Source organism: Hemiscyllium ocellatum, chromosome 30 (assembly GCF_020745735.1).
Source record: "Hemiscyllium ocellatum isolate sHemOce1 chromosome 30, sHemOce1.pat.X.cur, whole genome shotgun sequence".
In the NCBI taxonomy this organism is placed as follows: domain Eukaryota; kingdom Metazoa; phylum Chordata; class Chondrichthyes; order Orectolobiformes; family Hemiscylliidae; genus Hemiscyllium; species Hemiscyllium ocellatum.
Window position 1 is genome coordinate 28,716,827 of NC_083430.1, and position 17,939 is coordinate 28,734,765.

The 17,939-nt window shown below is 38.9% G+C and overlaps 1 protein-coding gene across 1 annotated transcript in view; it reads left to right on the forward strand.

Annotated features, from left to right (window-relative positions):
- adprs (ADP-ribosylserine hydrolase) overlaps nucleotides 1–17,729 on the forward strand; it is a 28,041-nt gene extending 10,312 nt beyond the window's left edge. Inside the window, exons 4-6 of the mRNA XM_060847258.1 lie at nucleotides 5,287–5,471; nucleotides 10,362–10,456; nucleotides 14,596–17,729. Of these exons, the coding sequence (XP_060703241.1) occupies nucleotides 5,287–5,471; nucleotides 10,362–10,456; nucleotides 14,596–14,909 (594 nt within the window). The 3' untranslated portion in view covers nucleotides 14,910–17,729. The remainder of the gene's footprint in view (nucleotides 1–5,286; nucleotides 5,472–10,361; nucleotides 10,457–14,595) is intronic.
- Nucleotides 17,730–17,939: the final 210 nt, after the last annotated feature.

Genomic DNA, 17,939 nt, shown 5'->3' on the forward strand with positions numbered 1-17,939 from the left:
CCAATTGCCTGACACTTCAGTATTCTGCTGTGTTCCCATGTCAACATTTGTAGCAAGAAAAGCACAGCCGGTCAGGCAGCATCCGAGGAGCAGGAGCATCAACGTTTTGAGCATAAGCCCTTCATCAGGGTTCCTGATTCTTCTCAAATGCTGGCTGACCAGTTGTGTTTTTCTGGCATCTCACTCTTCTACTCTGGTCTCTAGCATCTGCAGTCCTCACTTTCTCCTAATATTTGTAGCAAACCTGCCAAAGTGTTCTAGCTAGCATCCGCGCCAGTTCGAAGAGCATCTCATTTTCTGTTTGGGGATCCTGCAGCGTCTAGGACTCAACGTTGGGTACGATAATGTCAGAGCCTGATTCCATCCTTCCACGTGTTTTTTTTTGGACTGATCTCTCTCGCTGTCCTGTTATGACATGGGTTGCTTTTAGCTCACTATCACGTTATATGGGTTGCTTTCAGCACATGCTCACTCTTAGCTCTTCTTTTCCCTTTCATCTAGATACTAATGGCTCTGATGAAGTAGCACTGGACTCGAAACATTAACTCTGTTTTCTTCTCACACCTGCCGCTCATCTCTTCGTTAATTATTGGTACAATTCAGATTTAGTCAATCAGCCTGTAACATATAATGAGATTGAGACAATTATGGAAGCCACACATGTTGGAGTGGAAACGAATGAAACTCCTTTGGTTGACCTTTTACAATTTAATCTTGGACTAATTGTACCCTTATGCTTTTGTTCGCTTGCCAGAGTTTATCTAGACTAGTGGATTACCTGGGGCATTGCTTATGGGAAGTTAGATGGTGGTCTGTCTTTTGAGGTCGAGGATCATTATTTTATGTAATACCCAAAATACGAACCTAAGAGGGAGCTTTGTGGTGATAAGTCTAATTGTTGTTAAGTGCCACTGTCGATTTTAAAAATTACAAATTCCTTTTGAATTTATAATTGCATAAGTACATTTTTTCTCTTGCAAAAATTTAGACAGTATTGAAACGTAGTGCTGGAGAAACCAGCAGTTCTTGTTACATCTATGCAGCGATACAGAGTTTAATATTCTCAAGTCCAATCTGACCATTTGGAAGCGAAAACAGATTGAAATGTGGTGGGTTTGATATTGTAGGAAGTGATGTAGAGGGGCATGTGGCAGTGAAGGAAAGGTCAGGATGAAGAGAGGGTGAAGGGGATTAGAGATAAGAGCTGACACAAAATAAAAGGCAAAGGGAGTGTTGGTGGACGCAGAGAGAAAAAAGTATAGTGTAGGTCAAAAGTGGGTAAATAGTTGGCTTTTATTGAAGAATATAGATCCGGTCTTGTTGAGGGGAATGGCATCAGCGTCAACCGAAAAAGTTTGTGATTCGTCGGCTAGCCAGGATTATATCCACGGATTGTAAAAAAAGCTACAGTTTTCATGTTTTGTCTAGACTGATTAGCTCTTGGCAGCCCTTATCTTAGATTTTCAGTTGTTTTATAGAGAACTTGATATTGCTACATTTGTCCAGTTTATCATAGATCCTAAATATGCGTTGCTTTCTATTGTACCTTTTTTTTTGCCTGATGTGCCTTAAGCAGCTTCTTGAGAGATTCACTGGTTTGTTGTTTTAATATATCACTAGTTTACCTGTATGATTAGTGATTGCAATGATACACAGTCATCGAGGTCTACAGCACAGAAAAGGGCATCTCGGCCCAACATGTCTGCGCTGGTCAAAAACAAAGATCCAACCTCTGAAGAAGAGTCACTGGAACCAAAACATTAACTCTGCTTTCTCTCCACAGATGGTGCCTGCCACATCTGTTGAGGTTTTGAAGCAATTTCTTTTGTTTCCCATAGCCTTGTATTCTTTGGAGTTGCGCATCTAAAATATTTCTTAAATTAAATGAGAATTTCTGCCTGTACTACCCTTTTACAGGTAGTGAGTTCCAGATTCCCATTACCCTCTGGGTGAAAGTTTTTCCATGCCTCTCCTCTGAACCTCCTGTCCCTATTTTACTCTATGCCCGGTCATTGATTCCTCCATCAAGGGGAAAAAAATTTTCCTGCCTAACCTGTCTATGTCCCTCCATAATTTCATACATCTCAATCGTGTCCCACCTCAAATTTCTCTGCTCAAAGGAAAAACAATCCTAGTCTGTACAAAACAAAAACAGAAATTACTGGAGAAACTCACCAGATGTGGAAGCATAGAGTCATAGAGATGTTTGGCATGGAAACAGATCCTTCAGTCCAACTCGTCCATGCTGGCCAGATATCCTAACCTAATCTAGTCTCGTTTGCCAGCACTTGGTCCATATCCCTCCTAAACCTTTCCTATTCATATACCCATTCAGATAACTTTTAAATGTTGTAATTGTACCAGCCTCCACCACTTCCTCTGGCAGCTCATTCCATATGCACATCACCTTCTGTATGAAAAAGATTCCCCTTAGGTTTAGGATGAGGCAGGAAACATTTAAAAGGGACCTATGCGCTCTAGTTCTGGGCTCCCCCACCTCAGGGAAAAGACCTTGTCTATTTACTCTATCCTTGTCCCTCACAATTTTATAAACCTCCAGAATGTCACCCCTCAGCTTCTGATGCCCCAGCCTGTTCACCCTCATGGACCTGAAAATTTAGCTCTGTTTTCTCTGCCCAGATGTTGCAAGATCTGCTGAGTTTTTCCAGCAATTTCTGTTTTTGTTGCAGACTTCCAACATTCACAGTTCTTTGTTTATTCCTTATCTGTCCAATTATCCACAAGTGAAACTCTCCATTCCAGGCTGCATACTGGTAAATGTCTTCTGCATTCTCTCCAGTGCTGTCACATTTCTATAATGTGGATTTCAGAACTGCATGCAATGCTCTAGCTGTAGCTTAACTAGCACTTCATGGTTCCAGCTTAACCGCCCTGCATTTAAACTCTGCCTTAGCTAATAAAGGCAAGTATACCATATGCCACCTTAACTGCTTTATTCGTCTGCCCTGATTCCTTGGGGGGAACTAGTATGCATCCACACCAAGGTCCCTCTGATCCTCGGTACTTCTATGGGCCCTACAGTTCATCATGTATTCGAAGTCTTGCCTTGCCCAAGTCCATTATCTCTCATTTATCCAGATCGAATTCCATTTTTCACTGATCAGCCCATCTATATCCTCCTGCAATCTAAGGCTCTCCTCCTCATTATTTATTCCTTACATCAATTTTTGTATCATCTGTAAATTTATTGATCAACCCTCTTACATTCAGGTCTAAATCATTTTTATTTAAACAGCAAGGTCCCCAGTTCTGATCCCTCGGGGACTGCATGGAGATGTACCTCCATTTGGAAAAACCCCCTGAATGCGCCTTCTGTTTCCTGCCGCTCAGCAAATTGTGGATCCACTATGACAATTTTTTTTGAATCCCATGAGCCCTTATCTTTGCTTCAGCCTCCCATGTAGCAGTTTATTGAAAACCTTGCTGAAGTCCAAGTTGACCATATCAAAAGCATTACCTTCATCTACACGTCTGATCACTTCTTTGAAAAATTCGGTCAAGTTGGTCAGATGTGACCTCCCCTTAACAAAATCATGCTGGCTATTCTTGATTTATCCCTCCCTCTTCAAATACAGATTAATTCTGCCCCTCAGAATTGCTTCCAATAGTTTCCCCGTTACTGAGGTTAGACTGGCTTGTAGTTTCCTTGTTTATCCTTTACTCCCTTCTTGAATAATGGTACCACATTGGCTGTCCTTCAGTACTCCAGCACATCTCCTATGGCCTGAGGAATTGAAAATTTTTGCAAATGTCTCTGCTGTTTCCTTCCTTGCCTCATCCAACAACCTAGGATACATTTCATCTAGTCCTGGATGCTTATCTACCTTTAAGCCTGCCAGACCCCTCAGAACCTCCTCTATCTCTGTACATGTTAAGTGTTTTCACAGAGCTTCGCCTTGATTTCCATACCCATATTGACCCCCTTGTGAGTATTCATTTAGAACCCACCTACGTTTAGTTCCATGCACGAATTTCCACTGTGATCCTTAATGTGCCATACGCTTCCCTCATCCTTTTGCCTTTAATGCTTCTCTAAAACCGTATGGAATTGCCTTTTATTTTACCCGCTAGTATCCTTTCCTGTTTTGGCTCCTTTTTTAAGTTCCCTCTTGCACATTCTACATTCCTCTGGAACCTTTGCTATTTGAACCCTCCACTTACTGTAAGCTTCCCCTTTTGTCTTAATCCACTGCTGTATAACCCTCTATCTAGGGTTCACAGGATTTGATGGTCACACCCTCTTTCTCTATTGTAACATGTTGGCCCAGACTCTCTTTATTTCCATCTTGAATGCATCCCACTATTCTGAGACATACTTTCAGGTTCTCAGTCTAGTCTGCCCAAACCATGTTTGACCTTGTTAAAGTCAGCTTTCTCTCAATTTAGATCTTTGATTGCAGGTTTGTTGAAATAACTCTAGAAAATTTCAAAACAGGTATACATCTGGTAACATAATATTTAAATTATATAGAAATATTACACTGGGAGGGGTGGGGAAATAACACATAATTCAGCTATTTTTTTTCTTGGGAATTTTGGGTGCGCACTGTAGTGAACATGACAGATGAATACTACTGGTCATGTTAAAGGTAAAGACAGGAGTCCCTACCTTGAACACTATATATTTGCAAGCTCAAATCATGGTGACAATAATGTTTCAGCTCCAAATAGTTGATGGTTCTTTTTATTTTTGGCTGTTCAACTCATGAATAGTAACACTGAAGAATCCCAAACAAGTTGTTCAGAATGGAACCAGTTATATTTAAACAAATATTCTTATGCTGTTAAAAGGAACACTTTGTTTTCAAATACAAAATACTAATCAGTTTTTCTCACAGCCAACACATTGATTGAGGTGATTAATGATTTGAGGTGAACGTTTGAATAGTACATCCTAACTTAAAATAACCTCTAAATGCTAGTGAAAGATTGACTTAATTTGTGTTATACATTCAGCTAAGTTCCAAACTTGAGTCCAGTAAAATGTATTTTTTTTAGCCTCTCAAGCAGAGGGATTGCATTTGGAAAACTACTATCAAAGGGTTATATTTTTTGAAGATTTGATGATGTGTTGAAAGTTAAAGTGTAGGAAACAAATGTTCAGTATTTAGTTATCTATACAATTATTATTGACCAGAGACACATTAGTACAATATCAGCTCTGTATTTTAAATGAAAATACAATGTGTATACATGAACTTCATCAGCTAAAGAAGAATGTTATTATAATCTGTCGATGCTAACTTTATTTTTTTTTAATAATAGTTTGCAAAGAAAAATGCTGAAGTGACGCATGCTTCCTCACTGGGTTATAACGGTGCTATCTTGCAAGCCCTTGCTGTTCATCACGCTCTACAAGGGGAGTTACAGAAGGACAGCTATTTAGATTATCTCATTGGAGAAATGCAGTTGCTTGAGAATGATGAAAAATCTCTGTCAGATGCAAGAGAGTGAGTACTGGCCTCTGGTGGCTAATGGCTTCATATCTTTTGATAACTTGATATGAAAATCTTATGGTTTTATCCATGTATATATTTATCAATATGTTATAAGAATTGACCTTTTAATTATATTCTACTTGTATAACATTGAATATTAAGGCTCTAAGGTGAAATGTTGTTTCTGCTACTAAAGACTGTATGATAAAGTGGAAGATATTTATTACCATAATTTTTCTCTAGTTAACTAAGATTTCTATCAGCTCATAAATTTCATACTGGGAGAGAATCATGAAAGATATGTCATCTGATGTTTACTCTCTAGCAAGCATTTTTTCTCTTCACTTCTAATAGAACATAGTACAGTACAGCACAGAACAGGCCCTTCAGCCCATGATATTGTGCCGACCACTATTCCTCATGTATGCACCCTCTGCTCCCGCATTTCCTCCCTCACCGGTGCTTCATTCTAACGATGAAGCCTTCCATATATAATTTTAGGCAACAAATATTGACAAGTTATTGGAATGTAATGGGACATATAACTTACTGTAGTGTGTTCAAGACACCTTGCTCCATTTGCCCTGTAACCCAGAATGCCTCAAAGTCACTTGTAGCAACTTGTCTTACAATTTGATCAGCCCAGACTCTTGGTTGAATTGCTTCCATTATGTGCTATGTTATTATATAGAACCTGGATTCATTTAACTCTGCGCGTGCTGGAAATCAAACTTGGAAATACTAATTTAAGTTGAAGTTTGTTAAGGACTTTTTAAATGTCATTTTAAAATCCTTTATTTGTTTTGAGTGCGAGAAGACTGGCAAAGTTTAATGTTGAGTCTTTGATTTTTCCACTTTTGCTCAGCTAATGCAAAAGATTTGTATAGCTGAGATGTGTTGAAAAAGAATGTAAATTGTTTTGCTAAAATGTTTTTTAGTTGCTGTGTCCTGTAGAATGGCGTACTTTGTTTTTGCTACATCTGCTGGATTAACCCTTCTCTATAGCGCCTTTGACTGCTCAGCTTGTCTGAGCTCAGAATAGACTTGGCCACTGTTAATTTTGTCAATTTAGCATTAAGGGAGGAATTAACGTTATTTTTCTGTCGGGTTGTGAATTTTGCTGGGGTATCTGATGTTTTTGTTTTTACAACCGTGTGTCAATTTGCGTTAAGATTCAAATAATTTGTTTTTTATAGAAAGTCTTCCTATGGAAGGTTGGTGTGTGTGTGTGTGTGTGTGTGTGTGTGTGTCCGTGTCCAATATGTGCAACTTACTGTTGATCGATTGGTGGGGATACCACTGAGGCAATAAACAAATCTTAACTTCCTACAGTGTGGAAGCAGGCTGTTCAACACATCAAGTCCATACTATACGTCTGAAGATCGTCCAACTCCAAACCCACCCCCTTACCCTATGACTCTGTATTTCACATGGCTAATCCACCTAACCTGCACATCTTTAGACTGTGGGGCAAAATTAGAGCACCCAGAGAAAACCCATGTGGACACTGGTAAACTGTGTGCAAACTCCACACAGACAGTCACCCAAGGGTGGAATCAAACCTGGATCCCTGAACCTCCTGTGCCAACCGAAGATAAGCTTGTGAATGTAGCAGCTCTTTTGAAAATATACAGTTTTCTTGGTATACTGCACATGTAGCTCTTTAAATTGTCCTTGTTGTCAAATCCAAAAATGTGTTATGAAAAATAAATATTGTAATTTTTTTATTCTGGATTGTCCCCAAAATGTATATGAAAATTTTCCAAAAACCTCATAATTTGTAATGAATTTTAAATCCTTCCTAAGAATATAGTGGTGTGGCCATAATGATACTGGACTATAAACCAGAACTGTAGATATAGGTTGTAGGGACAACATTCTGAATGCTATCATGGTGAATGGTAAATTCGAATACGATAAAAATCCAGAATTAAAATTAGTCTAGTTGTTCATTGTAAATACCCATCTGATGAAGTAGTGCTCTGAAAGGAAATAAATCTACGTGACTCCTATCCTGCAACAATGACTTTTAATTGACCTCTGACTTCTGAAATGGCCTAGCAAGTGCTCGATTCAAGGTGATAACAGACAGTCAATGAATGGAAGTCCAGCCAATTTCGTCCATGTCTTATGTATGAATATAATACTTTTTTTAAAAATACTGTCTTGATTTTTTTTTCACATTAAAGGTCTAGTCTGATTCTGGAAAATGGATTGCCAGTACACCCATCTATCATCTTCCCTAAGCTTGCTGTACTGTCTTTAGCTGCATGAGTTGGGTCCCAAATAGCATACGTAAGATTTCACAGTTCTGGTATTTTTAACTATATCCTTGAGCAATGCATGTAACTAATTTTACTCGATGGTTTGGACTATCAAGAGCATTAAATCAAATGAAAATTGCAGTACATACTGGTGATTTGCTGCACATAATCGTTGCTAGATAAACTAGATAGGGTTGTATGCGTCGAGGTCCCTTATTTTGGATAAAGATCTAGGAGAAAGTGAGGACTGCAGATGCTGGAGATCGGAGCTGAAAATGTGTTGATGGAAAAACGCAGCAGGTCAGGCAGCATCCAAGGAGCAGGAGAATCGATGTTTCGGGCATGAGCCCTCCTGAAGAAGGGCTCATGCCCAAAACGTTGATTCTCCTGCGCTTTTCCAGCAACACATTTTCAGTTTGGATAAAGATCGTATGTTTTAATGGGTGCAAACCTGTATTCCTGCTTGTTATATGTACAGAAGAGGGCATGATCGCTGACAGAAGAGAGAATGATGTTAGCAATAGTCTTTAATTTGTCCTAAGAGGCAGGGATGGTTATACGACATGGAAGTAGGGGAATAGATTTGAGTTCAAACTCCTTTTGAATCTTAATCTGTTGAATTATTTTGAACAGTTAAAGGTCATCAGAAATTCTGAAGATATGGCTTCTTAAGAAAAGAAACAATTTGTTTTTTGAGGTTCAGCCTTGAGAGGGGGGAAAGCAGTGTTTAGAAGAGAATGTACTGTTTTCAAAACGTTTCAGGGTTAAAGTTCTGGGAGAACCTTGTAGAAATGGTTTGTGAAATGTGTGTTTGTTTAACTTTTCATGATGTCCTTCTTCAAAATTGTTTTTAAATAAGCAACTAACCTTTATTCAACTTTACCAAATGTTCAACAATGGCAATAAATGATATTTTTGAATAGTGGGAACAGAGCCATGAATAATTTACAAAGCAAGATCCCAAAAACTGATTGTGGCACGATGATAAATTTGTTTTGCATTTTAGATTCTTCCTCCCTCCAGCAAAATATTTTCCTAAGAACCTGTACAATGGTAAACAAATGCTATTCACTTAAGGGTATCCAAAATACTGAAGGGACTTGATTAGACTTTTGGAATGCAGCTTGAAATGTCTTCTATTTACAACTGAAAAATGGAGAAAATATTTGAGGGTCATGAGTCAGTGGAATTCTTTAAATTGTGGAAGCAGGGCCATTGAATTTTTTTTTGATTTAATTAAATGGTGAAGATCTGAATGACCTATTGTAGTTTACACGGCTAGAATAAGACGTAGCACTATTGTGCAAATATGAAGTGCTGTCTAAACTGTGGGCTAATATGATGCATGTGATCTCATAGAGACTTTTAAAATTTTAACAGGACTAGATAGGGAAGATGCAGGAAGGATGTTCCTGATGGTGGCTGTGCCCAGAACCAGGGATCACAGTCTGAGGATTCTGGGTTGACCATTTAGGATGGAGATGAGATATTTTTTCACCCAAAGAGTGAGCCTGGGGAATTCATTACCAGACGACATAGTTGATGTCAAAACATTGAATGTACTCAAGAGGCGGCTAGATATAGCACTTGGGATGAAAGCAGGATTAGACTATTAAGTCAGATGATCAGCCATGATCATGATGAATGGCAGAGCAGGCTTGAAGGGCTGAATGGCTTTCCCCCACTCCTATTTTCTATGTTTATGTTTGTAGAGTGGATTCATGCAGTACAGAACCTGGTACACGATATCTTGGTTTTGAGAGCAGATGTGGTGTATGTTTGGTAACAGATTCAGAAGCACTTCAAATCACAGCTTTTGTACCTTTTTATCTTGATGTAACACAATGTCTAAAATTATATTATATGACAGATTATTCCAGGTGTAAAAGTTTGACTTCTAAAATGGCAACCTTGCAAAGCTGGCAAAAGCATCTTTGGGTAAATTTGTGGAATATTATTGTGCTCAAAGCAGCACTGTTCAACCTGAATTGCTGTTTAGTCCAAAGTGTTAGAAAGAGGGATCTCTGCTCAGCTATTGGGGCCTGCCTTAACCCTGTACTCCGTAGATGTATTAAATTCCTTTGTAGTTTGTGGTATACTCTTCTTTTGCTTTGACATTTTAAAGATGTGTTCCAATAAAATATTTAACATGGAGTGTTTGTCACAAGTGGAATGTCACCCTTCCATGAAATTAACATTTAAGGAATTTTACAAACGATTACTGACTGCATTCTGCAGGCATTTTAAACGTGAAGTTGTAACAATGAAGTGACAACTAAGAGGCTTGATTTAAAAGTAGGTCAGTGATCATTTTAGTTCAATATTTTAAAAATAACATTACAATTGCTCTACTGCATTTAAGTGTTTGCTGTCTTTGCTAAAGTGGAGTCGAGGCCAAGGTTAAACAGCCATGATGGTATTGAATGGCAGAACACACTCAAGGGGCTATTCCTCCTAGTTATATTCTTGTGTTCTGTGCTGAGTCTAAATACTTGTGGGCAGAAAGTTGACATTTAAATATGGTTCAGTACTTGCACAAAATAGTCAAGCTGGACTTGCCTGAATTTCAGTCTGAGTAATTGAATTTTCCTTACCGGATTCCTTTTTTTAATGTTAAAAAATCTTCTTCCTTTTTCAGCTTTCAAGAGTTCCCTTATTGCAGTCGACTAAAGAAAATGAAAGCATTTTTAACCCGAAGAGATGTTTCAAAGGAAGAGGTGGTTAATGAATTGGGTAAGAGTTGATTTTTCTATTTCCTTGACATTGTTCTGTATTGAGCCTTCATTTTCTTTATTTTTTTGGACAGCCTGTTTAACTTTGGTATTAAATGAGAGGAAAAAGAACTGTGCCAGTTGGAAGAAAGCTCATTTGTACCAGGAGTTCAGGATAGAAGCTGTTTCCTGCTGATGTCTGTCTCTTCAGCATTTTGATGAATTATTCAACTTTCACCTATTTATTGACTTCACTTGGTACCAGTTCTCATTACAACCTTGATCCAAACATGGATAGAACAGTTGAATTGCTGAGTCGAGTTGAGAATAATTGCTTTGACTTTAAGCAAGAAGGCCTAGTGAAGTTGGAATCAGTGGAACTCAGGCAAAGCTCTCCACTGGATGGTGTCATTATCTGGCACAAAGGTTATTAAAACAACTAATAAGGAAGCTATTTGATTCATTAGTGCCAGTGCCTGTGCCTAATGTGGCTAAGAACGAATTGGTTAATTTTATTCTCCAGCCTCATCACACACCCTGAATATTTTTCTTGGATTTGAATCTAGAACCCTTGATGAAACTCTAAACAAGAATCATGCCACTGGATACAATCATGGCTGATGTTAGACTCAGTGGCACTACCTCTGACTTAGGGACTGAGCCAGTGTCCTGAGTTTCTAGGAGTTGATATTTCCTAACCAACTGTTCAGAGAAGGTATGACACACCAACTGGAGCAGGCAGGTCTTGAACCCAGGTGTTCTGTCTCAGATTCTACTGCTGCACTACAAGAGTCCAAAGACTTTATTAAGGTAATGTCTTTAGCAGCACTATATTCTCCTTCATGAATGACCACTTCACCTACTTCAGGTAAGAAGTGGGGATGTTCACTGTCGATCACAAATCAGTTCTGTTTGGAATTCCTCATATAATGAAGCAGTCTGTGCTTGCACACTTCATGACTTGGGCAGTAGCAAGTAACATTTATGCCACATTGCCAGGTAAGGATCATTCTGACAAAGAGTTTAACCATATTCATTTGATACACAATAACATTTGCTTCACTGAAATCCCACTTTCAACATTCTGGAAGTTACCGTTGAAGTGAAATTTTACTGAAGTCAGCCACAAAATTCCTAATAGCAACAGTTGCGTCAAACGTAGAACAGGGCCTTCGGCCCTCGATGTTGCGCCGACCTGTGAGCTAATCTAAGCCCATCCCCTGACATTATCCCATCATCATCCATTTGCTTATCCAAGGATTTTTTTAAATGACCCTAATGTAGCTGAGTTAACTACATCGGCAGGCTGGGCATTCAACGATCTTACCATTCTCTGAGTAAAGGACCTGCCTCTAACAACTGTCTTAAATATATCACCCCTCAATTTGTAGCTATGCCCCCTTCTACAAGACAATATCCTAGGAAAAGACTCTCACTGTCCACCCTATCTAATCCTGTGATCATCTTGTATGTCTCAATTAAATCCCTTCTTGGCTGCCTTCTCTTCAATGAGAACAAACCCAAGTCCCTCAGCCAATCCTCATAAGACCTTCCCTCCAGACCAGGCAACATCCTGGTAAATCTCCTCTGCACCTTTTCCATTGCTTCCACATCCTTCCTGTAATGGGGCGACCAGAACTGCACGCAACATTTCAAGTGTGGCTGCACTAGCGTTTTGTACAGTTGCAGCATGACATCTCTGCTCCGGAACTCAATCCCTGTACCAATAAAACGCAATACACGCACTATCAACCTGGGTGGCAACTTTCAGGGATCTGTGTACATGGACACTAAAATCCCTCTGCACATCCACACTGCTATGAATCTTTCCATTGACCCAGTAATCTGTCGTCTTGTTATTCTTTCCAAAGTGAATCACCTCACATTTATCTGCATTGAACTCCATTTGCCACCTCTCAGCCCAAATCTGCAGTTTATCCAAGTCCCCCTATAACCTGCAACATTCTTCCACATTATACACCACTCTACCTTGCTACTCTTGGGGCAGCACGGTGGCACAGTGGTTAGCACTGCTGCCTCACAGCGCCAGGGACCTGGGTTCAATTCCCGCCTCAGGCGACTGACTGTGTGGAGTTTGCACATTCTCCCCGTGTCTGCGTGGGTTTCCTCCGGGTGCTCCGGTTTCCTCCCACAGTCCAAAGATGTGCGGGTCAGGTGAATCGGCCATGCTAAATTGCCCGTAGTGTTAGGTAAGGGGTATATATAGGGGTATGGGTGGGTTGCGCTTTGGCGGGTCGGTGTGGACTTGTTGGGCCGAAAGGCCTGTTTCCACACTGTAAGTAATCTAATCTACCGACTTTAATATTATCAGCAAACTTACTAACCCATCCACCTAAGCCTGTGTCCAAGTAATTTATAAAAGTGGTGATTCCAAAACTGATCTTTGTGGCTCACCACTAGTAACTGGATTGCAGGCTGAATATTTTCCATCAATTACCACTCACCGCCACCTTTATAGAAAGCCAGTTTCTAGACCAAACTGCTGAATCACACTCAATCCCATGCCTCTGCATTTTCTCCAAAGGCCTACCGTGTGGAACCTTATCAAAGACTTTACTGAAGTCTATGTACACCACGTCAACTGTCCCACCCTCATCCACATAATTGGTGACCCTCTCAAAAAATGCAATGAAGTTTGTGAGACACGACCTGCCCTTGACGAAACTGTTGACTATCTTCAATCAAATTGTTGCTTGCTAGATGGTTATAATTCCTATCTCTTAATCCTTTCCAAAACTTTTCCTACAACAGACGTAAAGCTCACTGGTCTATAGTTACCTGGGTCATCTCTACTGTCCTTCTTGAACAAGTCACAACGTTTGCAATCCTCCAGCCCTCTGGTACTAAATCTGTCGACAATGATGACTCAAGACCAAAGGTCAGCCATCTCCTCCCTAGCTTCCCAGAGAATCCTTAGATAAATCCCATCTGGCCCAGGGAACTTACCTACTTTCACACCTTCTCGAATTGATAATACATCCTCCTTGTTAACCTCCATCCTTTCTAGTCTAATAGCCTGTATCCAAATCTTCTTCTCTAAAATATTCTCCTTTTCCTGAGTGAAAACAGATGAGAAATATTCGTTTAGCACCTCTCCGATCTCCACAAGGTCCACACAACTTCCCACTTCTGTCTTTGGCCCTTTTCCTACCCTAGTCATTCTTTTTATTCCTCACGTAGAAAGTTTTAAGTTTCTCCTTTTATTATACCTGCTACAGACTGCTCATGTCCCCTCCTTGCTCTTCTTAACTCTCTCTCTCTCTTTTTAAGTCCTTCCTAGCTAATCTGCTCTAGTCTAATTCCATTATTTCTTTATGATTGAGGAGAAGAAGAAAAATATCTGATTATCAAATATTGCGTCAATCTGCAATATTCATTCATGTAGAAACTATTCAGTAAATATCTCGTCCCTCTTTTTCAGGCTGTTATTTATAATGTCTTTTATGTTAAACTTTTGTACTCGCTTTTTCAATATGCTCTCAGATGTTCATTTTCTTCCAAAACGTCATGCTGTAACAGGAATAATGGTTTGACAAAAAAAAATCACTTCATCTTTAAGCTGTGGCATAAAATCCTTTTATAATTCATGGAATTTTCAAATGAACTTCTTTTAAATAACCAGCAGTATTCCACTTGGGTATACGAGGTACAGCGCTATGAGTTATGTACTCTTAATGTATATCCATGGATACCATATCTATCTGTGGAGCTTACATGGTTGATATGATTTGAAAGCTGAAAATGTGTTGCTGGAAAAGCGCAGCAGGTCAGGCAGCATCCAAGGAGCAGGAAATTCGACGTTTCGGGCATATTCCTGAAGATGGGCTTATGCCCGAAACGTCGAATTTCCTGTTCCTTGGATGCTGCCTGACCTGCTGCGCTTTTCCAGCAACACATTTTCAGCTCTGATACTCCAGCATCTGCAGACCTCACTTTCTCCTCCTGATATGATTTGAATATCTGTAATGCTTAACTTTTTAATTTTGTTTCTTTTCCTGCTTGCACCTGAGTTTTTTGCACCTAAGATGGTGCTGTGTGTGGTGCCATTAGACACTCTTTTCATTATACTTGTGTGCTCAAGTACAGGTGACAATAATATCTAAATCAAAATAAAATTTAAATCCTTTTGCTTACTTTTAGGGAATGGAATAGCCGCTTTTGAATCTGTGCCAACTGCTATTTATTCCTTTTTGCGATGCATGGACCCTGATCCTGAAATTCCAGAAAACTACAATGGACTTGAAAGGACAATACTCTACAGCATTTCACTAGGTGGAGACACTGATACGATTGCTACTATGGCTGGAGCAATTGCTGGGGCTTATTATGGAAAAGATAATATCCCGCACTCTTGGTGGAAGAGCTGTGAAGCTTATAAAGATACAGATTATTTTGGGGAAAAACTGCGTGACTTGTACTGCAGTCGCCTCATGTCCTCTCTAAAAACAGGATAAAGTAAATTAACTGGAAACTTATTATTGAAAATATAAATAACAAAATTGAAAATGTTGCCATGACATAACGGGTCATTTTGAATTCAATTAATTCTTGAAACTTGCTCTGTTTTTTGTTATCAAAACTGTTTGGCTGTTTCAAGGTATCAGTGTTTTTAACTTTAAATCGCTGAACTGATTTAAAGAAGCTTCTATTATAATTGTTTAATATCTTACCTGGTTCAACCCCGAGTGAGGAGTGAATGAATAGTACAAACTTTCTTATTTAAACAGAACTTGTCTTATGGTCTTGCCAAATTAACGATGTGACGAATACTGGTAGCTTTCCTTTATTTATTCCTTGAGTCGTGCAGCTGTTGCAACATTTTCAAGGATAAATTCATGAATGTACTATCATTATTTAAAATCTGTTTAGTCAATATATTGGGTTAACAGACTGAATATGATGACCCCACTGCTGAATCTGATCTTTCTATTGTCTTTACTAAATTGTTGCTGGTTGCTTGCTAGTTTCATGTAGCTATTCTGAAATTGGGTGTCATCTGAACTCATCCAGATGAGGGAATGCATTTTCTTGCAGATCTATTTGCTAATATGATGTTAAATCAATATTTTTTGTAGCATTGCTTTGTATCATCCATGCTGTGTTAAATGGCAGCTGGACAAAGGACAGTTTGGGCCCTAAATGTAACTGAAGTTCCAGTGGACTGCCTAGAAATGCAGGGCAAACTTAGTGTGGCTGGTAATATTACTAAATCTCTCAAACAAATAAACTGAGCAAATATCCCACCAGTCCATTCTGGTTTAAAATCACCAGAGATTTTGTTTAATCACCCTGATGATTTTTCTTTTTAAGATGTTAGTGAATCCTAGAATCCCTAAAGTGTGGAAGCAGGTCCTTTGGCCCATCTGCCTTCAAAGAGCATCCTACCCTATCCCTGTAACCCTACATTTCCCATAGCCGATCCACCTAACCTACACATCTTCGGACTGGAGGAGGAAATTGGAGTGACCGGAGGATATCCATGCAGCCATTAGGAGAACTCCACACAGAGGTGGAATTGATCTCGCGTCCCTGGTGCTGTGAGATAGTGACTCAATCATTTTTGCAGTGCTGGAACTTTTCCTCCAGAGCTTTGCATTTTACAGTACCTTCACAAGACTTCTATTTTTTTCAAATGTATCTGTTCTAAATTCAGCTTCAACACTACAACACACAAAGCAGACTACTGTGTTTGCTGGAAATCTGAAACAAAGCAGAATGGTGCAGGTATTCAGCTGTCAAGGCAGCATCTGTGGATAGAAAGAGTTCAGATTTCTCATCAATGACACTTCATCAGAACCGATTCTTCTAGGTATCTTTTCTGATCGGTATCTTCACAGCTTCTGGTATGGGAATGAGGTTGAGGTTTGGTGTTGGTAATTCATGTTCTAAACATTCTGCATTTTGAAATAGTGTGCTAACCACTCCACTTCATTTTTTTTAAACGATTTTATTACTTGCCAACCAACATTTTTTTTTCTGATTTGATTTCTCAAAGCTGTTCATAATCTAGAATTTCAAATTCCCTTTTCTCTGCTTTTTCTATACTGTTGAAAATGGCTCAGTTTCCTTAGAACTGCTCTGTATTTAAACCAATGAACCCTGGCATCATTTTTATATATCATTTCCAGAAATTGCATGTTCAAACATGAACACAACATTTAACTAACTAACCTAGATTCTTATAGGTTTAGTAATCCCTCTTTATAGTGAGCCCCTTCTTATACACTATTTTTAAATGTTTTTTTTTAACCTTCCTTAACTGGATGCACTTCAAAAGTTAGGAAATCACTGGCTTTGCTGTGTACATTAAAATTTCAGATTTATTCTGTCATCCATGTGAATATGCATATGATTTAGAGCTTCTAATACTTTTCTCAATTATTGAAATGAGTATTGAAATTATTTGCAGAAGCAGAGCAGAACATGAGTTTATTGAAGAAGGAAGCACTAGAATGAAATGATTTGTGGGAAGAAGTATTGTGGTTTGCCAGTATTCAATATCTCTTAGATTTACTTCAGGCAAATGATTAATTTCTTGCCATGTGTTTTGTGCTTCAGAGACTTGCATGCAACATCTTAGCTAATACTTCTCTGTTACAAGAATATGCCAACTGTTGTAGGTGGTGCCTTTTGGAATGAGACATTAGGCTGAGGCTTCATCTGCCCTGTCAGATGAACAATAAAGATCCCAGGACACTAATTAAACAAGAACATCACATTCTCCAGTGTCTTATTTATTCCCCCATCCGGCAACAATAAAACAGATTATCTGGTCATTACCTTATTTCTCTTTGTGTGACCTTGCCATATACAAATTTATGCTGTGTTTAATTCATTACAACAGTAGCTGCAATTCAGAAATACTTCACTGGTTGTAAAGTGCTCTGAGATGTCCTAGGGTCGTGTAAAGAAGTATATAAAGATTGTAAATACTTCAGAAGGCAGTTTGCTTGCCCAAAACAGGCTTGAAGGTCTGAAATTATTTCTGTATAAAGTCGAGAATAGTAGAGTGATGACAATAGGTATAGGTTTAGTGTGGTGCCATTGTCTACTTTGTGTTTTTAAATTCTTAAAAAAAGTTATGTAGGAAAGTCCATCTCCAGTGAGCAATAACTCAAAACTGGAGTTTGAATATTAAAATGTATTTCTAATGTGGTTGATCATTTGTGATTATGAGCTCAAACATTTATTTCATCGTAACTGTATATAACAATAAGGAAATATTGTTGGTTTCTCTTTGAAATGTTTCAGAGTAATAAAAGTTTTTTTTAAAATGTTTCTCCTCTGCATTTGAGTTGCCCTTTTAAACTAACATTGACTGCTCATTAGTCACCTCTTCCACTATATCCAGCAACATTCGGCTAAATTGAACAATATCGGATAAGGTCAGTAGGTCTGGCAGCACCTATATGGCCGGGTCAGTTATCTCAGTTGGCTAGATATCTGGTTTGAGAGAGTGTTACATTTCTGCAATGACCGAGGTT